At 47.1% G+C, this 19,759-nt stretch overlaps 1 protein-coding gene across 16 annotated transcripts in view; it reads left to right on the top strand.

Annotated features, from left to right (window-relative positions):
• SH3KBP1 (SH3 domain containing kinase binding protein 1) overlaps positions 1-19,759 on the top strand; it is a 343,775-nt gene that overhangs the window by 72,512 nt on the left and 251,504 nt on the right. For 2 of the 16 annotated variants that reach the window (XM_085008690.1, XM_021080258.2), the window contains exon 1: positions 11,948-12,112. The exons of the other annotated variants lie outside the window; for them this stretch is intronic. In XM_085008690.1, the coding sequence (XP_084864816.1) occupies positions 12,062-12,112 (51 nt within the window). In that variant the 5' untranslated portion in view covers positions 11,948-12,061. Of the gene's footprint in view, positions 1-11,947; positions 12,113-19,759 lie in introns of those variants that run through there. 16 annotated transcript variants of the gene reach the window in all.

The raw sequence follows: 19,759 nt of genomic DNA, 5'->3' as shown, positions 1-19,759 counted from the left end.
TGTCTTAATTCTCAACGGGATTTGAGATAACGAGATAACGTACTCCCCCGTCCAGGCTCAGGGCTGAATTTCATCATCTTTCTGCCACCAAGGAAGGTTAGACTCGAAGTTCTTGAGGGAGGTTCAGGGAGGGAAAAGGTGAAAATGTGAATGTCTCTTTAATGTGTGGTTGCCACACGTATTAACGCCAAAGCCACACACAGACGTGTTGAGCTATTTGTGGAATGAGGTGCACGGCGCGGCCCGTTTTAGCCCTCGGCTGCCTCTTTTGCTCGCCTCGAAGGAAGGAGTGTTTCATTTGTTGTCATACTTCCTCTGGGACCACCAGGTTTTTTTCAAGAAAACCGACAGAGAGGTGATATCCTGTGTCTGGGTGTCCGGGTGGGAAACGAGGCGGCCTGGCCTCTGTTTGTGAGCCGGGAGGTTGTCCGAGCCAAACCACATCCTGCCCCGGCTTTCTTGAGGCAGGTGGTCCCAGATGGAGGCTCAGAGCAGGGAGCCCAGGCGCCCGACACGTCCTTCTCCCTGGAGGCGCGGGGCGCTGATGGCAGAGGGCCACGCGGCTCCCGGATGGCGTGGGGACGCCCTGGCCGCTGTCTCCTTTCTTCAAAGGAGGCAGGTCGGCTCATTGGCGGCCATGCCGAAGCTCTCAGGGCTGTCATTTCCCTGGCGGTAAAAACAAGGCCATGGTCAAGATCTGAGATAACTCAGTATCAGTACCGTGGGGGCCAGGTTACTACAAAAAAGAACAACACATCATGGAAAATAAAATTTTAAAAAATAACAAAATTGCGAAGATTTACTAGAGGTATATTTTAGTCATGACTGTAATAAACTCTAATTGGCATTGATGTCACTATCAAGATGTGCTAAGAGCAAGGCGGTGCGTGTTTCGATGGCATCTCATTGACCGCAGCGTGATGCCAGCTGCTGCAGGCTTTGGTCACTCAAGATTTGCTTTCTGACCACATACGATTTGTAGTAAGGAAACGGAATCCATGTCAATGGGTTGGCAGATTATGAGCAAAACATACAACTGTTTAAAACTGTCATTATTATCAAGTTATAAGTGCTAGACCCAGAGTCACACTATAATATTGGGGCCTTCATGGGCACACATAGAGAAGGAATCAGGATTATGGCTGTCATTCTGTAACTGTTAACAGCTTGGCTTATGTTCAATCTTTAATGGTTTCTCTCAGCTATAAAACCATGAGTGTGTGCACAACTTTTTTTTCTCTCCAAATCTCGAAACTGGAATAATTGCCAACCTGTCTGTAAAAAAAAAAAAAGAAAAAAAATACATCTGCCACATGAAAGTAGCTTTAGCTCTTCTCTGTTGAATGAGTAATTATGACATTAGGCTCTGATGGCACATAATATGAATTTTGAAACATATTTGAATATGGAGCATGTCAGGTTGGAGCATGTCAGGTTTGCGTGGTTTCAGCTGTTGAGAAATTGCTTCTATGTGCTTATTGATATTTTTTTTTCAGAGAACACTGTTATTTGGTTCAAAATGTCATGACAGACCATCTCTTTGGTACACATAATCCATGCAATTATAGTGCGAGCTTCTCCCATCAGTGGTGGTTAAAAAAATCCATATACCTTTCTTCTCTTTTAGTCTCTGATATTTCCTATTCGATGTAACTCATGCTTTTATTTTAAAACTCGAATTTGAATGGGTTCCATTAATAGGTATTTTAAGGTGACCATTAAGCCGAAGGTGCTGCCAACTTACCACCTTTCTGCTGAACCTAGTGCCCGGCCCTCGAGCGGGAGATGAGATCTCATTTCGAGCCTGTTGCAATGCAGGGGTGTAGCTGATTTGTAAACAGCCCTGGTAACGGCAGAGCACAGTCGACAAGCGATGGCTCTCAGGCAGGGGGAAGTGTGTTATTTAGCTGTCTAACTGGTCACCCTGATTGCAGTTCTACCTGGGCTGCATCTAACACGGTAATTAAAGCTACAGACTCATCCTTGGTGGAGTCATCCCATTTTAGGCTCATTACAGACGAAGTCAGGCTTGTCTTCATTCATTCTAATAAAAGCCAAATGAGGATGCATCCACTTTACTAAAAATGATTTCCTTTTTCCCCCTTTTAATTGGAATGTACAAGTGAATGTACAAGTAAAAGCATAAAAATAATTAAAAGTCACTCTCTGTGCTAATGAAACTTACCGGAGGGCCCTCGTTGGCCTGTGCCAGGCATTTGCCATTCCCAGCCTGTGCGTGTGGTCACACAGGCTGCTCTCAGCTCTGTAGCCCATTGCGGTGTCTGTCGTGATGGCAGAAATTGGTAGTTTATTCGTTTCTGCCCATTTTTTGTTCCCAGAGTGGCAAGAATGGTCTTAAGTACAGAGAAGAAGTGTGTTAAATATTCATCTGGTTTAATTGAATTTAATATACAATCCTTAAGATTAATCTGAAGTTTTGGAGTCATTAATGGTTCATTTTTTTTTCATAGCACATAATTTACTTGCTATTATCTAAGATGGTGAATTATTTAAGTAAAAAGGGAAAGTTCTTTCCATGAGATGGATTTTACCAAGCCGTTGCTGCTTTCATTTATATTCGATTACTGCTTCCATTTATATTCGATTACTGCTTCCATTAAATTAGGAACGCGGGTAAGAGGAGGCGTGGCATTCTGAGGTTTGTGATGTTCCTTTCCCAGGCGTTGCCTGACATGCTCCAGCCTAGGATCCAGCACTCCCCGGGTGACCCGTGCTCCACGGGCGCATGCATCAGTACTTTTGCATTTCCATGAATGTGAATGATATTGGTTGGCTCTCACTGTAAAGGACAGGGAATCAATTAACATGTAATTTTGTCATATACTTTGATTTATAAACAGGCACACATAAATTGTTCTCAGGACATGCATTTTTCTCTCTTAGTTTCTTCTTTCACTTCTGTGCCGAATTTTAATGGTGTACTGAGGTGATTTATATTTTTTCATAACGGTTTCGGAAGTGTTGCCAAAAATGCTGGTTGTTTTTAAAATGTAGGTGATTTCTGTATACTGTTGAACAAGAACCAAATGCTGTATATAGGCGTCAGTCTATTTGTGTGATAGTACTATTTTCCACCGTGGCCACCTACACCTTGATTTTGAAATGTTACTGAACTATTAAAATATAGACGAGCATGAGAATATAAACAACAGCTACCTACCCACCCCCCTCATTTTATCAAATGTTACCATTTTGTCATACTTACTTCTGATTCTCTAAAATAATCAGTAAGGGGACTTCTGGTTTCAGTTCAGAGATGTAGAGAGCTGCAAAACCGTCCTTCCCACGCTTAGAAGAAAAAAAAAAAATGCTGGACAGCCTAGAAATGAACAGATAACTCAGTCCGCAGAGCAAACAGCCATTTCAAAATCTGCAGAGAGGGGCCCCCTTTCTCATAAGACATAAGACTTTTGCTTACTAGAGATAGCGGCCACCAGACACCATAGAAGTAGGTAGAAAGACAAAGCTGAAGTCTTGCCAGGTTGCTGGAGGCTGAGCGTGGGCCAGCTCAAGCAACACGCTAGCTTGAGTGTGAAGCTCCTGGGACAGCAGTGGGGTAGAAGGGGGTCCCACCCTTTCGCAGGCTTTTCCTCCATTAACCCCTCCTGGCTCTCACAGGGAAGACTAAGGGAAATGCAGACATAGCGCGTGGTGAGGACTGGGGGTACTAGCTCAGGAGCCACTAGATCAGAATCCACTCCCATCCTTGTCCCTTAAGGCACAAAAGGCTTATTCTGCGGTGGGGGTGGAGGGGGGATATGGTCTGAGGGCACAGGTGAAATATGACTGCAGCTGGAGGAAGGAATTCTACTCAGTCCCACCCCCCACCTCACCTAATAAAAGGCGGGGGGCGGGGGGCTCAAGACTGTGGACCGAGAATGCTGGTGGGAAGCCCTGTAGCTCAAGGAAAGGGCTGGTGGTGCTCTTTCCCTGGAGGAAGGGCAGAAGCTAACCCCTGCCCACCTAGACACGGGCCCAGGCCCGATGCGCCCTCCGAAGACCAGGGCTTAGGATGTTCCAGAACCTGCTCTCCTCCCAGCGTGCTCACAAGCCTCCAGGAATAACAGCAGGGAGAGTTGCTAGAGACAGGCTCTCTCTGGGGATGGGGAGCAGCCCAAAGGGAATCCCCAAAGCCGAGAGGGGGAACAACAACAACAACAGACCACTGGAGGAATCCGAAGTTGCCGTCGTCCATAAGAGCAACGCACCTCAACGTGGCCCAACTCCCAGCTGGAGTGACATAAATCCCCCCACCAAGGGCTCATTTCCCTCAGTAGCTACCACCGTATACAGAATGTCTGGCTTTCAGCCAAAAATGACAAGCCACGCCAGAAGGAAACGAAGGCTGGAGAGACAAAGCAGTCATCAGAAGCAGACGCAGATGTGTCCCAGCTCTTGGAACTGTCAAACCAGGATACACACATGTATTACCTAGCTCTGTCCACTGAGCGCCCTTCCTGTGCCAGGTGCCATTTAGGAATGCCCTTGAGGAGATCTGTGCCCTTAGGGAGCATACATTCTGATTGAGGAAAGAGAGCATAACGGCAGACAGGCAAAGGAATTATGGATGGTGAAATGTGCAACCAAGAGGTGGAGGAGGGGGAGAGGTCAGAGTGACTGGCTGATGGAGTGCATGGGCTGTTTTCAACCAGGCGCTGCTTGGGGGAGGGGACATTGTAGCTCACACCTCAGTGATGGGGCAGCTCAGCTCCTACCTTTACTAAGAGCCTTCTCAGTAGAGAACAGCAAGTGCAAAGGCCCTGAGGCATGAGCAAGCTCAGGCCACCTCATTTTTAGAAGGTTACAGCACTATGGGGATGTTGCTGATGAGAGCGGCCCTTGTGGCTGTGTCACTATCAAGGCTGCCAGAGAAGAAGTAGTGGGTGAGTTCCCTCCTGTTCACATTCTTCTTCTCTTTTTTTAAACACAGACAGGAATTAATTCTCTCCCCCTCCCCACCATTTTGAGGGCCAGGGAGGGTCTATTATATCTTTAAAAAAACCTTTTTTTAAAAATTATAGTTGATTTACAATGTTCTGCCCATTTCTGCTATGCCTTCTTTACAACCACTTCAGGAGCTGGCGTAGAGTGAAAAAGGCATGCGAATTCTTCGATGTTGTGAGTAGAAGCCTTATTATTTATCCAGTGGAAGTGCATGCCTTACTCCTCTTCGCATTTGTAAAGAATGCGCTTTCATTCAGCTAATCTTTGCCTCTCACCCCTACTCCAGGTAGTGATTTCAGGGTAGTATAGGAATATTACAGATGGGAAAACTGAAGCCCAGAGAGGTTACCTGCCTTGCAAGATTGCAGATCTATTAAAGGTCAACCTTAGTATTTAAACCCCAGCAGCCCGACTTTGCTTGATTACCTTGTAAGAGCGGGAAGGATGGGGATTCTTAAAATGCCGCCCCCCCCAAAAAAAAAACCCCAAACTTATGGTTACCAAAGGGGAAAGGAGGGGGAGATACATTTGGAATTTGGGATTAACAGATACAGACTACCATATATAAAATAGACAGCAAGGACCTGCACAGGGAACTCTACTCCATGTCTTGTAATACCCTCTAATGGAAAAGAATCTGAAAAAGAATATATATGTAAGTGAATCACTTTTCTGTACCCCTGGAACATTGTAAATCAATTATACCTCAATAAAAAATTTAAAAATGAAAAAAAAAAACCATGAGCCTCCGTGGGAAAAAAGAACATTACTATTTAAACCTTATGGTCACTCAGTGTATGTTCAAGTGTCGACTAGTGAAATGGCCCGGGGAAATGGTATTTTTAAATGGTATTTAATAGATACACTTTGAATAATCTATCATTTCTTCATTTGTCATGAGGTCTTAAAAACAGACGAAAGTGGGTAGTTTAAATAGTTTCAACATCCCAATTCCGTGTGCTCTTACTACTACATATGTTACTATGTAGTATTAATACTGTGAAGGCAGTGTTGTCCGGCACTTGCCTACCCAAGACCTTCTGAAAATCAGCATTTGTGAGCTCAATAACTGTTATGTCGTTGGTCCAGTATGCTGTTTTGTAGACTGCATTTTTCACCTACTCAAATGCTTTTCATAATTTTTTTCTCCAATACTTATTCTTTGAGAATAAATGTCATAATATAAATAAACCATTTTAAGTACACGATTTGAAAGGGAGAACTTTGCATATTCATTGATTTCTGCTTTTTTTCCTTGCCATTAGAGGAAAGAAAAAAAAAACCTTTCCCACAAGAACCTCTGTTGACACAACCAAAAGTTTGCTGGTATTTGGTAATGAAACATTCGTTGAAGGAAATGCAATCTGGGTGGAGTGTTCTCTAACCATTAGTAGTAACTGAGCACCTCCTGTGTGCATAGTTCTCTTATCTGTACCATTCATAGCACTGCATGCTAGGTGGGAAAAACAGCAACAGTTTATACAACGTTTCCCATGGACCAGAGAGGTTAAGTAACTGTGCCCAGGGGAGAACAGAGAGTCACTCCAGAGTTGGATTTGAATGTGTGGGTGGTTTAACTGCAGAGTCCATGCTCTCTTACTCCTAATTGTACTACATTACAGGGCTATAGTCTTGTCTGGGTTGCCTTGGCTGCATTAAAACAACAACGTGAGGGGGTATATGAATCCATCAGATTCTGAGAACCTGCTGGGAAACTTGGCTGAGCTGGGTGTTAGGCTACTGCAAGATTTTTGCCTTTTTTTAAAAATGCAGCCACGTTCTCTTGGAACCACGACTTCCTGTGAATGCCTTAAGATGTTATTTGAACAAGGGAAATAAGCATATGAATTTTTAAAAAGTTTCTTGAAGTATATTGATTTTTTAAAGAATGGATGCAATTAGTAGTTCTCATTAGTCCTAAGGATTATTTGTCTTGGCATGCTTTGGTTCCACGTAGAGCTCTTTAATACTCAAAGACTTTGCAGGTTCTGCTGCTGGGCACGGTATAGGAGTCGAAGGTGGCCAGTAGCTTTAGACATGTGCAGGAAGGCAAGTGTCGCTGCTGCCAGCACCAGTGGAAGAATGCGTTGCTTTAATTGAAAAAACAGGCTGTGTCTCGTCTTTTGACTCCCTTTACATTTAATCTGGCTACTCATGGTTTCTGGGACCTGGGACGGTGGGAGGCAGGGATCGGGGTTTGACTCTGTTGTTGATCAGTAAGATTCCGACAAGTTAGGGAATGTGAATTCTGTTGGGGACTTTCCACTGCTTCTCTCACTTGTGAAGGGGAAGCCAACAAAACACAACCTGGCAGATTCTGAAGCCAGGTGATGGTGGAGCCGGAGCGTCTCAAGATCTCTTGCACCTTACATCCTCCCCATGTTGTTAGAATGAAGATTCAGGGAGTTCCTGTCGTGGCACAGCAGAAACGAATCCGACTAGGAACCATGAGGTTGTGGGTTCGATCCCTGACCTTGCTCAGTGGGCTAAGGATCCGACGTTGCCATGAGCTGTGGTGTAGGTTGCAGACACAGCTCGGATCTGGTGTTGCTGTGGCTCTGGCGCAGGCCGGTGGCTACAGCTCCAGTTCAGCCCCTAGCCTGGGAACCTCCATATGCCGCGAGTGCGGCCGTAAAAAGACCAAAAACAAAACCAAAAAAACCCTCCAAAAAAACCCCAAAAAGAATGCAGGTTCAGATTCAAGGGGTCTAGGCTGGTGGGTCGGGGAGGCCTGAGATGGATGCGTCTTTCAGTAGCAAGGCTGTAGCTCACCCTTTGCACCCAGTCCTCTATTTTAGAGCTACCTGGATCCTCTTAATCACCTGGAAGAGTGTGAACACCATGGATTCCCAGGCTGCACACCAAACCGATTGGGTTAGAGTCACTGAGGCAGGTATTTAGAGAGAAGAAAAAAAAAAAAAAACTACTGAAGTGATTTGATAATAAATCTTCCAACTTGGGTTTTTTTTTTTTTTTTCTGTGGGGGGCGGTGGGTGGGTAACGGCAGCTTTGAAAACTTTACTGTAGGAATCAGATTGAGATGTTTAAAGACAAACTTGCTGACATCCTAAGAGCTTCCTGTTTGATCGAACAACGTGAGAAATCTTAGCACCCCTCCCCCACTCCCTTTCCTCCCCCTCCCCCCCACCCCCACCCTGCAGGAGAATTGACTGGTTCTTGAAGATTCTGCCCAGACTAGCTTAAATCAAAGAGCACAGAGGGAAAAGGAGAGCACTTAATGGTTGGTTTGCTGACCTGCTTAGCATTAGATAATGTCTGTGACGGCTCCCGGAGTGCATCCAGGAAAGCCGGGGCCCAAATATGGAAAAGAGGAGTCATGATTATGAGGTAGGGCTCGAAATTACTGTCGAGAATGCTTGCTGTCATTTCGGCTCTTTCCTCTGCTCCTGGCTTGAGGATTTCATCTCGTGGTGTTCAGAGAGCCAGGACAAGCTAGGCAGGAGCCTGGCTTCGTCTTTGTGGTGATGAGGCACCAGTTCCACAGTGGGCTTCTGCCCACCGTGTGCCTTTTTCTTTTTTTGATCACTGAGACTCTCCAGGAACCGGCTTTTTAACGTTTCTTAAATTTTGCTATGAATCTTTTCCCCTGAGATCCTGCAGGCAGATGAGAGACCAGGTAGAGACGCTTTTGCCGGCGCTCCTCCATCTACTGGGTCCCTTTAAAACTATGTAGTCATGCTTTAAAACTAAGAGTTTCCCCTTCTTGTTATATTTGTGACTTTGAGAACCCTAGCTCCTTGACTCGTCTAAGGGTTAAAAAACCTAATAATCAGAAAAAGAGTCTGATGATCCCACTCTTCCTTTCTTGGGAAGTGTTTTTTTGGTTTGTTTTTGTTTTTTTGTTTGTTCGTTTGTTTTGCTTTTTAGGGCCACACCCGAGGCATATGGAGGTTCCCGGGCTAGGGGTCGAATCGGAGCCACAGCCACAGCAACGCCAGATGTGAGTCTCGTCTGCGACCTACACCACAACTCACGGCAACGCCGGATCCTTAGCCCACTGAGCGAGGCCAGGGATCGAACCCGCAACCTCATGGTTCCTAGTCGGATTCGTTTCTGCTGTGCCACGATGGGAACTCCTTTTATTGGAGAGCATATACACAGTGAGAGAGATAATGTGCACTGCCACCATCCCCTCGGAGTCAGGGTGCACTCGAGCCGAGAAGCACAAATGCTTAGCACGGTTGCAGATAAGGAGTTTCTCACAGGGTGGCATAGACACGTTGCGAGGGCCTGTGTCCCTCGCCGAGCTTGAAGTTGCAGCAGGAAATTGGGTGTGGGTGGGAGCCAGGCCACTCAGAACCTACCTCCGCCTCCCCCCCCCCCCACCGCAACGTCAGTGACACAAGTGACCTGCAGAAGAAGCTGATGTCCTTCCCCAGAGAGAAAGATCCGACCCGTCCAGTGGGCGGCCATGGAGTGCATCGTCTGGAGCGCTGTTCCAGGCCCTGGAGTCCAGGCCGGTGGGAGAGACAGGCCCAGAAACACACGTTGCCCACCCATTGTGGTGAGCCCCCGGTGTGCTCAGGGAGCCCAGAAGGAGGGCACTTAAGCCTGGGCAGGACGGGAAGGCGAGGTTGGTGTAGAGGGCAGCCGAGGAAGAGGGAGCCCTGCAAGCAGAGACAGTGGGGAAGCAGTTTGTTGAGTTTCTGGACATGAGCATTCCAGTGAGTCAAACAGAAGTGGGCCAAGTGGGGTCGGGAGGTAGGGGACAGGAACCCTTTGTAAGGAATTTGGATTGTAGAGGGAATCGGGAAACATCGAAAGAAGGATTTTAAGCTGGGCTATGCTGCCATCAGGTGTGGCTGGAGGAAAAGGTCCTTCAACCTGTGACTTCTGAATGAGCGTCTGCTCCTGTGGAGGTTTTTTTTTTTTTAAATAGCTCTATTGAGACCTCATTTACATACTGTAAAATTCACCCATTGGCAGTGTCCCGTTCAGTGGTTTTTCGTGTATGTACAGAGTGGTGTAACCGTCACCACAGTCTAATTTTTGAACACATCCATCACCCCCAAGAGAAACCTTGTGCCCGTTTGCAGTCACTCCATTTCCACACCCAGCCCTAGGCCACCACTCATCTCTGCAATGTCTCCTTTTTCTTTCTTTCTTTCTTTTTTTTTTTTTTTCTTTTTTGTCTTTTTGCCTTTTCTAGGGCTGCTCCTGCGGCATATGGAGGTTCCCAGGCTAGGGGCCTAATTGGAGCTGTAGCCATCGGCCTACACCACAGCCACAGCCATGCAGGATCTGAGCCACGTCTGCGACCTACACCACAGCTCATGGCAACGCCGGATCTTTTAACCCATTGAGCAAGGCCAGGGATCGAACCCACCATCTCATGGTTCCTAGTCAGATTTGTTAACCATTGAGCCACGACAGGAACTCCTATGTTTCCTTTTTTAATGTTAAGGGGAATGTTTCTGTGAGTATTGACATAAATTTAAGGAGTCTCTTTGCCAAATGACAAACTCTTGCTCTTGGCTCCCCAGACTGGTCCTGGCAGCAGTGCTTTAGCGCGCCCATAACAGAAACCTTTGCGGGACTGGCCTAAACGAGGATGCTTGTTGTCTCATGTAATGGGGAGGCTGGAGGTAGGGTAGGACCCAAGGGCATGTGATGAGCTGCTTCTTGTAACATCAGAGACCTGTGTTCTTGCTGTCTCTCTGCCACCATGTCGGTCTGGCACTCGCTTCACCGGAGGGCTGGCTTTTTCTGTGGTTGTCAGGCAGTGGTAGGATGGCATCAGTTGGCAGTGGGGCCCTCTGCTTTCTGGTTTGTCACTGGTATGTAGGAGGGGTCCGTTCCTGCACTCTGATTGGGTGAGCTTAGTTCCCGTTACCCACTCTGAACCAATGGTTGACTTAGGAATTAGGCCACCTCTCTGGAGCTGGGAATGGGCTTTGGCGGGGACAGGGGTGGGGAGGGGGAATGAATGGGCACCTGTGGCTGGGTAGGTTTGTGAGTAATGGTACCTGGCATTTTTGAAGCTGACCCTAGCTTTACGTCTCTGAATTGTGTCATCATTTCAGGTCTCACCAGTTCAGGAGTTCATTGTCATCTGGTCAGGGAGGCCTCTGAAGTGTACCTTTGGATGATGTTATAGTGCGGGTGATAGTGGGATGGTGGTAGCATTAACTTATGGGAGAAATAAATGATTTAGGTCTCATTAGAAAAACCTGTTTGCTTTCAGATAGACATGTTTAAATATGTCACCAGAGGTGAATAATAGAAAACCATTCTTATCTAGTTATTAAGTTAGCTCCTTGGAATGTCTCGTGGAGGAAACAAAATAAAATCCTGTCCTGAATGTGTCAGTATTCGAGTTACTCTATGAACTTGGAATTAACAGAAATTGACTTTCTTTCAAGTATAATTCATGCTTCACTAAGCCAAATAGACATCCTGCCAGTTATTTGGACTTTATTAAATTTTACTTTATATGTTGTAAAAAAAAAATCGAGGTAGGCCTCTGCTGTGCAGAGTAATATATTTGATTATGAGCTGTATTTTCAAGTCTGTTTTGGAGTGAGGTTTGTCCTCATGTAAACGCTGAGCGTTTGCTGGTGCAGCTCTTAATGGTGAGAACGGATGTTGAAGAAAGCAAACCCCATGTGCCCTTGGTTTCCAGTGCATGGCCCCTCCTGGAGGCTGGGTGGAGTGTTTCAGCTGTCTCGAATAAGCTCCATTTTGCTGTGACTGCAGCCCTTGTGGTTCTCCAGCTCTCCCCTTCGACGTTAGTTACAACTTCTTCCTAATTAGGTAGCTCCTCTTCCTCTTTCTCCTCCTGGGTCATGAAGGTTCCACACTCTCAGTGCCAGAGACCGGATTAATTTTGAAAAAAAGGCGTTTCACTTGATTTGTGACAGAAATAAGCGCAGAGGAAAAAAAAAAAAAAAGACAACCCACCCAGCGTGAATGTGCAGTGGGAGGGGCGGGCAGGCTGGGTACGGGACAGGATGCTTAGAATCATTCTGTTGCCAAGTGAATCAGAGACTTGCAGTTCTCGGCGAGCACGGAACACACTCCTGCCCAGAGTTCAGACACAGTCAGCCCGCACTCTCCCCATCTCGTACTCCACGCTATGGAGCTTTCCGCAGCCAAAGCCCCGAGCGCTGCAGATACGTCTGAGATTGTAAGTAGGCCACACATCTGTTGGGATTGCTATTATGTCTGCACCTTCTGTAGCCTGTTGTGTGCCTACTTTGTAGGCCTGGAGGGAGACATGATGGGGAATTTGGTCGTGGCTCGGTCCTTCCGAGATGGTGGGCAATGCCATTTTCCATTCGGACCCTGGGCTTTCAGTTTTCCTGTTTGTGGAGGAAAGGCACAAGCCCTCCTCTGTGACAGAAGCGGCTTTCGGCTGAAGCCTGTTTTTGGTGGCCTCTAGAAGGAGTTGGAACAGCCCTGTCATTGGATGGGATGGCTCTTTCCTTCTGATTGCTATCAATGAGTGTTTTCCAGGGGACCCGGCACACAAGACAGCCCCAGCCCAGCCCCCCTACCCTGAACCCCCGCCGCTGCAGGTGGTCCTTTCATCAGTGAGGTGTCCCTGTCAAGGGGTGGGAACAGGTAACATTTCTGAGGTCGCTGGCAGATTTGGGGGCCGGGATGAAGCCAGGTGTGGAAATCCAGTGTTGCGGTGGTGGACAGGACGAAAGGGGCAGGAGATGCGAATGAGATGGGAGGCGGGACAGAAAGTTAGATGGGGGTCTGTTCGGACGACTGTCCTGTTGCTCCTTGGCGGCCGAGGTGGGAGGCAAGGCTCAGATCCTCACTCAGCTAGCTATGGCTGGGAGCCACTAACACAGATCTCTCCTAGGCTTACTTTCCTCATTGGAAAATTGTGATGGTTGCACTCCCTGGGACTGCTGGATTATTTGGAGTGATGAGTGCTTGGTAGGTACTCCCTACCTACCAAAATACAGGGATGTATTTTGCCCTCCTTACCCCTTGTCCTTCCTCGGTGGGATGGTCTACCATCGATGCAAGCAGCGTGCTGGGCTCTGAAATGCCATCCACATTGCTGTCCCCAGCTTGTTTGGGGGCAGCCTTTGTGGCCATCGAGCTCTTTTGGTTGGTGTCATAGCTTTATCTTGAGGTTGGCCAGTTGGCCTGGTGGCGCTTTAATTCGAGGCCAAGTGACTCGGCTGGACAAGGAGGTCTGGGGGCGCAGGTGGGAGTGGGTCGTGCCTGTATCTCACAGATCTGTTTGTGTTCATGATCGTGGGGCCTGGGGACCCAAGTCAGGAGGCTGTGTTAGGAGTCCTAGAGCAGGGGTGGTCATTCAGAAGAGCTATTTCTGGTTCAGCTTTGAGTTTCCAAGTTACGGACACCTATATGCAGCCGGTGTGAGGGAGAAGAAATAGAAGAGAAACCTCAAAGAATACTGCTCAACAATTCATCTGATTTCTGATTCAGAAGTAGGTGTGGGGCACCATCGTGGTAACTTTCCATCCAGTTGTTTTAGTCAACCTGTTCGTGGATTCAGGCAGCCACCAGGCATGTCCGTCACATCACCATAATGTCACCATTCTGTGTGTTTTCTTGTTTAGGGGACTTTCTGAAGCCTGTCTTGCTAATTAGCTTGACTGTGTGCTTTATGTTGGTTGCCTGTGAGTTAATTGCTAATAATAGTGTTCTCTTGTCCGTTACAAGTTCTCCCAACCCCTTTCCTTCCTTTGATTTCCGTGTAGTTCATTCATATTTAAGCTAAAATCGCTTGCTTCTAGCTGGCCAGTCTCCTCAATCACTGTATCCAGGAGTTCTAACACAGTGCTAATTTTTATCATTTGGTTTTAGAGGCATTGTGTCATCTGTACACTTTGTTTTGGGGGCAGTGATTTAAGAGGACCTTTTTTTCCTTAACCGGCATCAAAATCACATATCGTAACGTAGCAAGCTTCAGTAGCTCTCTGTTGCTCTTTATGGAAATCCTCTTTCACAGCCACCTGTGCCTTGTGTGGTCTGGCACATGCCTACCTTACCAGCCTCATCACGGTCTTCGTCTACTTGGCTGCTACCTTCCACCGCACCAGCGCCCCGGCTGCCCCAGTTCTCGCTGAGTCCTTTCCTGCTGCTGGGCGCAGACACTGAAAGTGCCCTCTCAGGGGAGTGCCCTTTCTGTGTCTCTTGCTTGGCTGGCTCTTGCTCCGCTTTCAGGTGTTACTCAGAGAAGCCCTCCTGGGCCATCTTATCTAAAGAGACTTCCTCCATCTTAAGTTTCCTTTCTCCCTTCCTGTCCCATGACCGTATCTATTTCTTGCAGAGGCCTTACATCACGGCCTATAAATTCCTGTTGCCTCATTGATGTACTTGGCGCTTGCTGTCTTCCCCGCTGGAGTTTGAGCCCCGGTGCAGGCAGAGGACCTGTCTGTCTTATTCCACCGTAGCTCCAGACGCTCATTCAGTTCTAGACACATAGAAGATGCTTGTCAAATATTTGTTGACTGAACAGAGGCTTTGGCTGATTGATACGGTGGATGCCCTTTAAGTCGTGTGTGTGACTGCAAGCTGATAAAGTTACTTCCATCTTTTCTGTGCCAGACCCTCCCCACCCATGTGCCTTCGTCACTGCTCTGGCACCCTGGGAGCCCTCCAGACCCTGGGCCCCCGTTTCCCTGCTCCAGGCAAGCCCATGGCTGGCATCCGGAGTTGCCCTTTAACTGTTTGAAGCATCTCTTTTTGTTCTCAAAATGAAAACCACCTGTCTTCAAAGTGATTTGCTTAAAACAAATGCTTATTTCTTTACCGAGGCCTTCCTCCCCTTCTGCCTTTCCCCACCTCCTGCCAAGAATAATGGGAAAACCTTCTTATCTTGGAAAGTGGTTTTCCCTCTGGTCAGAACCCAAAGTCAGATGATTTATCACCCTGTGTGCTGGGCAATAGCTTCCCTGCCCTGCTGCTCTCAAACATTAGTGGTTTGTTCTCCTGAGGGGCCTGAAGGGGTCCCATGATGGGGGCTCGGCCTTGACACTGCCCACCTTGCTACATTTCCTTTAATTGTCCTTCCTACTGATAAGGAACCTAGTCCAGGGCACCACGTAAGTGGCGACAGGGGTGGGGACAGTGTCTAAGAGCTCTGTGGTGGGCTGTTTGCCCACTCAGTGACCCCTTACATCAACTCTGGGGAGTAAATAATATTACCCCCATTTTAGAGATGGGGAGATAAAGCTCACAGAGGTTAGGCAGGTTGTAACCAGCTAGGATCAGAGCCCAGGTCTCTCTGGCTTCCAAATCCATGGCTTACTTGTTGGTATACTCAGTGTCTCTTAGGCTCTTTTGGACTGTGTCCTACAGTTAAAAAAAAAAAAATCCGGGGAGTTGCCATCGTGGCTCGGTGGTTAATGAACCCGACTAGCATCTATGAGGACACAGGTTCAATCCCTGGCCTCCCTCAGTGGGTGATGGATCCAGCATTGCCGTGAGCTGTGGTGTAGGTCGCAGATGAGGCTTGGATCTAGCGTTGCTGTGGGCTGTGGTGTAGGTCACAGATGCAGCTCAGATCCCGAGTTGCTGTGGCTGTGGTGTAGGCCGGCAGCTGTAGCTCGGATTGGACCCCTAGCCTGGGAACTTCCCTATGCCGCGGGTGCAGCCCTAAAAAGACAAAAGAATAAAAATAAAAAAATAAATAAAAATTAGAAAAAATCCGGGAGTACCTGTTGTGGCTCAGCAGTAATGAACCCAACTAGTATCCATGAGCATATGGGTTCCATCCCTGGCCTTGCTCAGTGGGTTAAGGATCTGACATTGCCCTGAGCTGTGGTGTAGGTCACAGATGCGGCTTGCTTCTGGGGTTGCCGTGGCTGTGGTGAAGGCTAGCAGCTGCAGCTCTGATTCGAGCTCTAGCCTGGGAACTTCCATGTGCCACAGGTGTGGCCATAAAAAGAAAAAAAATGTTTATTGAATTACAACATACATCTATAAAATGCACCTAAGAGTAAGCTTGTTGAAGGTTTGCAAACTGAGCATCTCCGGGTAACCATCAGATCAAAACACACACCCCTGATTTAGCTTCTTTGAATCAAGACAGCAGGCATGAAGAAACAGAAGCAGATATGCCCATGATTTGTTCTGAGTTACGCACAACAGCTTACTTGATAGAATTTCTCTCTTTAGGTCCATTTGTGTGTGTGTTTCTAGTGATGGAGTCTGACTGGTATTTCAGATCTCACAACCGCCCAAGGAAGAGAGTGAGGCTTCGGTAAAGGGCCGTGGGCTGAGGCCGGGCCTGGCAAAATGGGAACGAGGCGGAAGAGGAAGGGGCAGGGCCCGGCTGTTGGAGGTGGAAACGTTCAGGTGTGAGGCTTGCCAGTGCGAGTAATGGAGAGCGGCTGGGTGGAATCGGGGTGAGCTGTCTGGGGAGGAGGGAGGGGAGCCTGCGATGAGCGTCCCAAGCCTCTAGAAGCTAATGAACTTTTGTGTGAAATGAGGAAGGCCCACCTCTCATGGTGAGCATTGACGTGTAGAGCAACGTGTTTGAGCGTCCTGGATCAAACGGCTTATTTCTTGGTGAAAGGTAGACATGCCTCTCCGTACGAAAGCACGCTAGAGTAACTCAGCTCTCATAACGTATGTGTCTTGCAAGCGTGTCGAGGTGGACACATCACACCCAGTTTGCTGTGATGGGTCGTGCATGGCAATGAAAGGGAGCGAATACGGTGCTCTGAAACGTTACGTGCTGTTACAAGAGTTTATCAATCAGTGCCCTCGGTGAATGCAGTGGTAACTGATCTTGTCAAACTGCCACAGCCTCCTTGAATCAGGCAGGGTCTCTGGGATCATACTAACTCCTTTCGTCTCTGCGAATCAGATTCATGGTTTTTATTTCTGAAGGAGACTTGCAGCTCTTACGTTGGGCATGTGTCTTAGCGTTCTTGCCCCGTGATGGGCACTGTGTGTTTGTGTTTGCTTCTGTACGTGTCGTGACTGTGTATGTGCAAGAAAAGTCCCGGGACCGTAACACACACACTCTGCCTCAGGAGCAGGCACCGTGCTGGCGACAGGGAGTGGGCGTATCTGACTTTCTCTTCCGTTCTTGGAGCAGAGCATTGTGCCCGAGCACCAAGCACTTGCTGAACGAATGGAGGGAGAAAGGGGGAGAGTCCTGGCTAGCACTTACCAGTGCGTATACAACAACAAGCCTGTGTGGTGGGCACCGTGAATATCCTCCTCCCGAGAGGGACCTCATGTCCCGGTTAGGCAGGGGACTGTCCTGGTGTTGCCTCTTATCCCAGCAGGGACATCGATAGCGTTCTTTTCACTCCAGGATGTCCTGGTTCAGACGATAAAATTCTGTCACTCTGAAATGGTCTGGTTTGGATAGACAGGTGAGGAAGCTGAGGCACACAGAAGCCACATCACTTTCTATGGCGACCCGCCAGTTGCAGGTGGTGCTGGGATTCCTTCCTAGGTGTCTGACTTCAGATCTTGTCATTTGACCACTGAGTTCTGATGCTTCACAGTTTAGCTCAAGGAACATTTAGTATAAAGACAGCATTCTTGACATTTTTCAGTTTCTGTCTTTAGTAAGAATCACCACTATGATGTGTGACTCGGGGCAGCAGGAATGTGCTTGCACCAAGACCCATCAAAATCCACGGTGAACCTAGACAGTTGGTGTCCGGGACTGGTAATACCGGTTACGTGTGCTTGGTGCTTTGTCATTTACAAACCCCTTTCTCCTACAGTCCTGTGTTGGAATCTCTTGTATGCCCTGTGGCGTGGTGGGTGGTGGTATTGCCATTTAATGAAGGAGAGCACAAGATCAGCAGGATGATGTGGTCACCTGCTTGGGGTTTTACTGCCGCAAAAGGAGCTGATCCAGGATTCACCTCAGCTATTCTGCCTCCATCAGCAGCGTATTTTCCGCTGTGCCAGCGAGGCCTTGTCCAGCTATCCGAGGGTGCTGTGTATGGAGGAGGAGGACGTCGTCACCCCGAGACTCAGTAACCCTAACACACGAGTTCTTGACCTTGACCCTGTTGACATCTTGGGCTATTTAAGCCTGTTGTGGGTGCTGCCCTGGGCACTGTAGGGTATTTAGCAGCATCCTTGACTTCTCTCCACTAGATGCCAGGAGCACACACCTCTCTTCCTCCGCCAGCTGTGACAATGAAAAATGTGTCCGGGCAGTGTCACATGTACCCTGGGACACAGTTGCCCCTGGTTAGAAACCAATTGGCCTAAATACTATAGCAGCATTTAACAGAGGGAAAAAGACAACCTTAAAAATCTTAGACTCGTCATTTCCCTCCCTTTCTAGATTCTGATGCATTGGAAAAAACTATTGAAAGACACACAAAGGGACAGAAAAGAGCACAACTGACACATTTCACGTGAAATTCGCTTTCATGGAAGAACATTGGGCTCTTATGCCAAGGAGGGATGAGATAGCCAGCATTTTTTAAAATTAAAAATCCTACAACTAAAAACGTTTTCAATAGAAAAGTTAAAGTAGATACCCCCTGAAATATACACATACAAAAATCTCCTGCAATCCCACTGCCTAGAGATAACTGCAATTCACGTTATGCTTTAGCTCCATCTAACCTTTTCCGACAGGCATGTATAAATGTATCATTTTCCAAATAGGACTGTGCCACAAATAGTGATATAATCAGCCTTTTTTTTAAGTTTAAATGGGCCACAAATATCTTTCTCTGTCTGTGATACAGAGCTACAGAGCTTTTCATTGTCTGGCTACAGTATAGTTTGTTCACTCAGGCTGTTGTTGGGCACATTTGTTTTGTTTCCAATTTTGCTTTTGCTATTGCTTGCAAAGCTCTGGTGAGGATTCATCTGTGTGCATCTAATCCCTTCACCGAGTTTTTTCTTATAAGGAAATCTTACCATCTATTGAACAAGATATCCAGTTCGTAATGTGCTGGATTATATTTTGATTATATTGCATATCTTTGCCCCTTAAAATTGTGGAAAGTGCGCGAATAAAATTTTGGTTATGCACTCAGCTTGCAGAATGGAGTGTGGAAAATTCTTTGGTTTTTTGATTAAATGATGACTAATAAGAAACCATTTAGGTTTCAGGCCTTGTTCATGAAAACCACTCTGAACTGTATCAGGCTACTTCCTGAGTAGGAATACAGCTCACTGACAGTCACTGAGTCTTAGACTGTGTTCACTGCTAAGAGCAATTTAGGGCTATGGTCTCCTGAATTCTCGTTGCTCATATGTTTTTCTTCCATGTGGTAAACACACTGGAGCAGTAACAGAAGAGATTAAATAAAGTTCCCCACTTGGAGTTCCCTTGTGGCACAGCGAGTTAAGGATCCAGCATTGTCACTGCAGTGGCTCAGGTTACTGCTGTGGTGCAGGTTCGATCCCTGGCCCAGGAGTTTCCCCATGCTGTGGGTGTAGCCAAAAAAAAAAAAAATTCCCTACTTCACTCCCTCCCTTGTTTTTTTCATCCTCTAGAAGTTTTTAATGCAACTACAAACAATAAAAATATATAACCATTTTTAATAACCTCTCAAACTGGACAATATTGCAAGGTCTGATCCAACTGGCTTTTTTCAGTGAATGTATCCTTCTATGTCTGTACCTTATTCTGTACAAATGGGGCCCTATTTAGGGTCGTTTCAAGCTTTTCTTTTTCTCCTGCACCAAAGCACCCTATTTTATGTGAGTCCACCAAAAAAGAAATGCCTAGCAGTGGAGTTGTGGGGCTAAGATTCTGTCCTTGGAATTGTCATACATATTGCTAAATCGCCCTTCTGCCAATAGTATAGACCTTGGCTTGCTTCCATAAGGCATTTCTTTCTGC

The sequence above is a fragment of the Sus scrofa genome, chromosome X (assembly GCF_054392235.1).
Source record: "Sus scrofa isolate SSC_HxYL_T2T_F1_AM1 chromosome X, Sscrofa_HxYL_maternal_Yorkshire_Landrace_v2.0, whole genome shotgun sequence".
Lineage (NCBI taxonomy): Eukaryota > Metazoa > Chordata > Mammalia > Artiodactyla > Suidae > Sus > Sus scrofa.
Note: the sequence above shows the minus strand (reverse complement) of the source record. Positions and strands in the feature narration are given on the sequence as shown.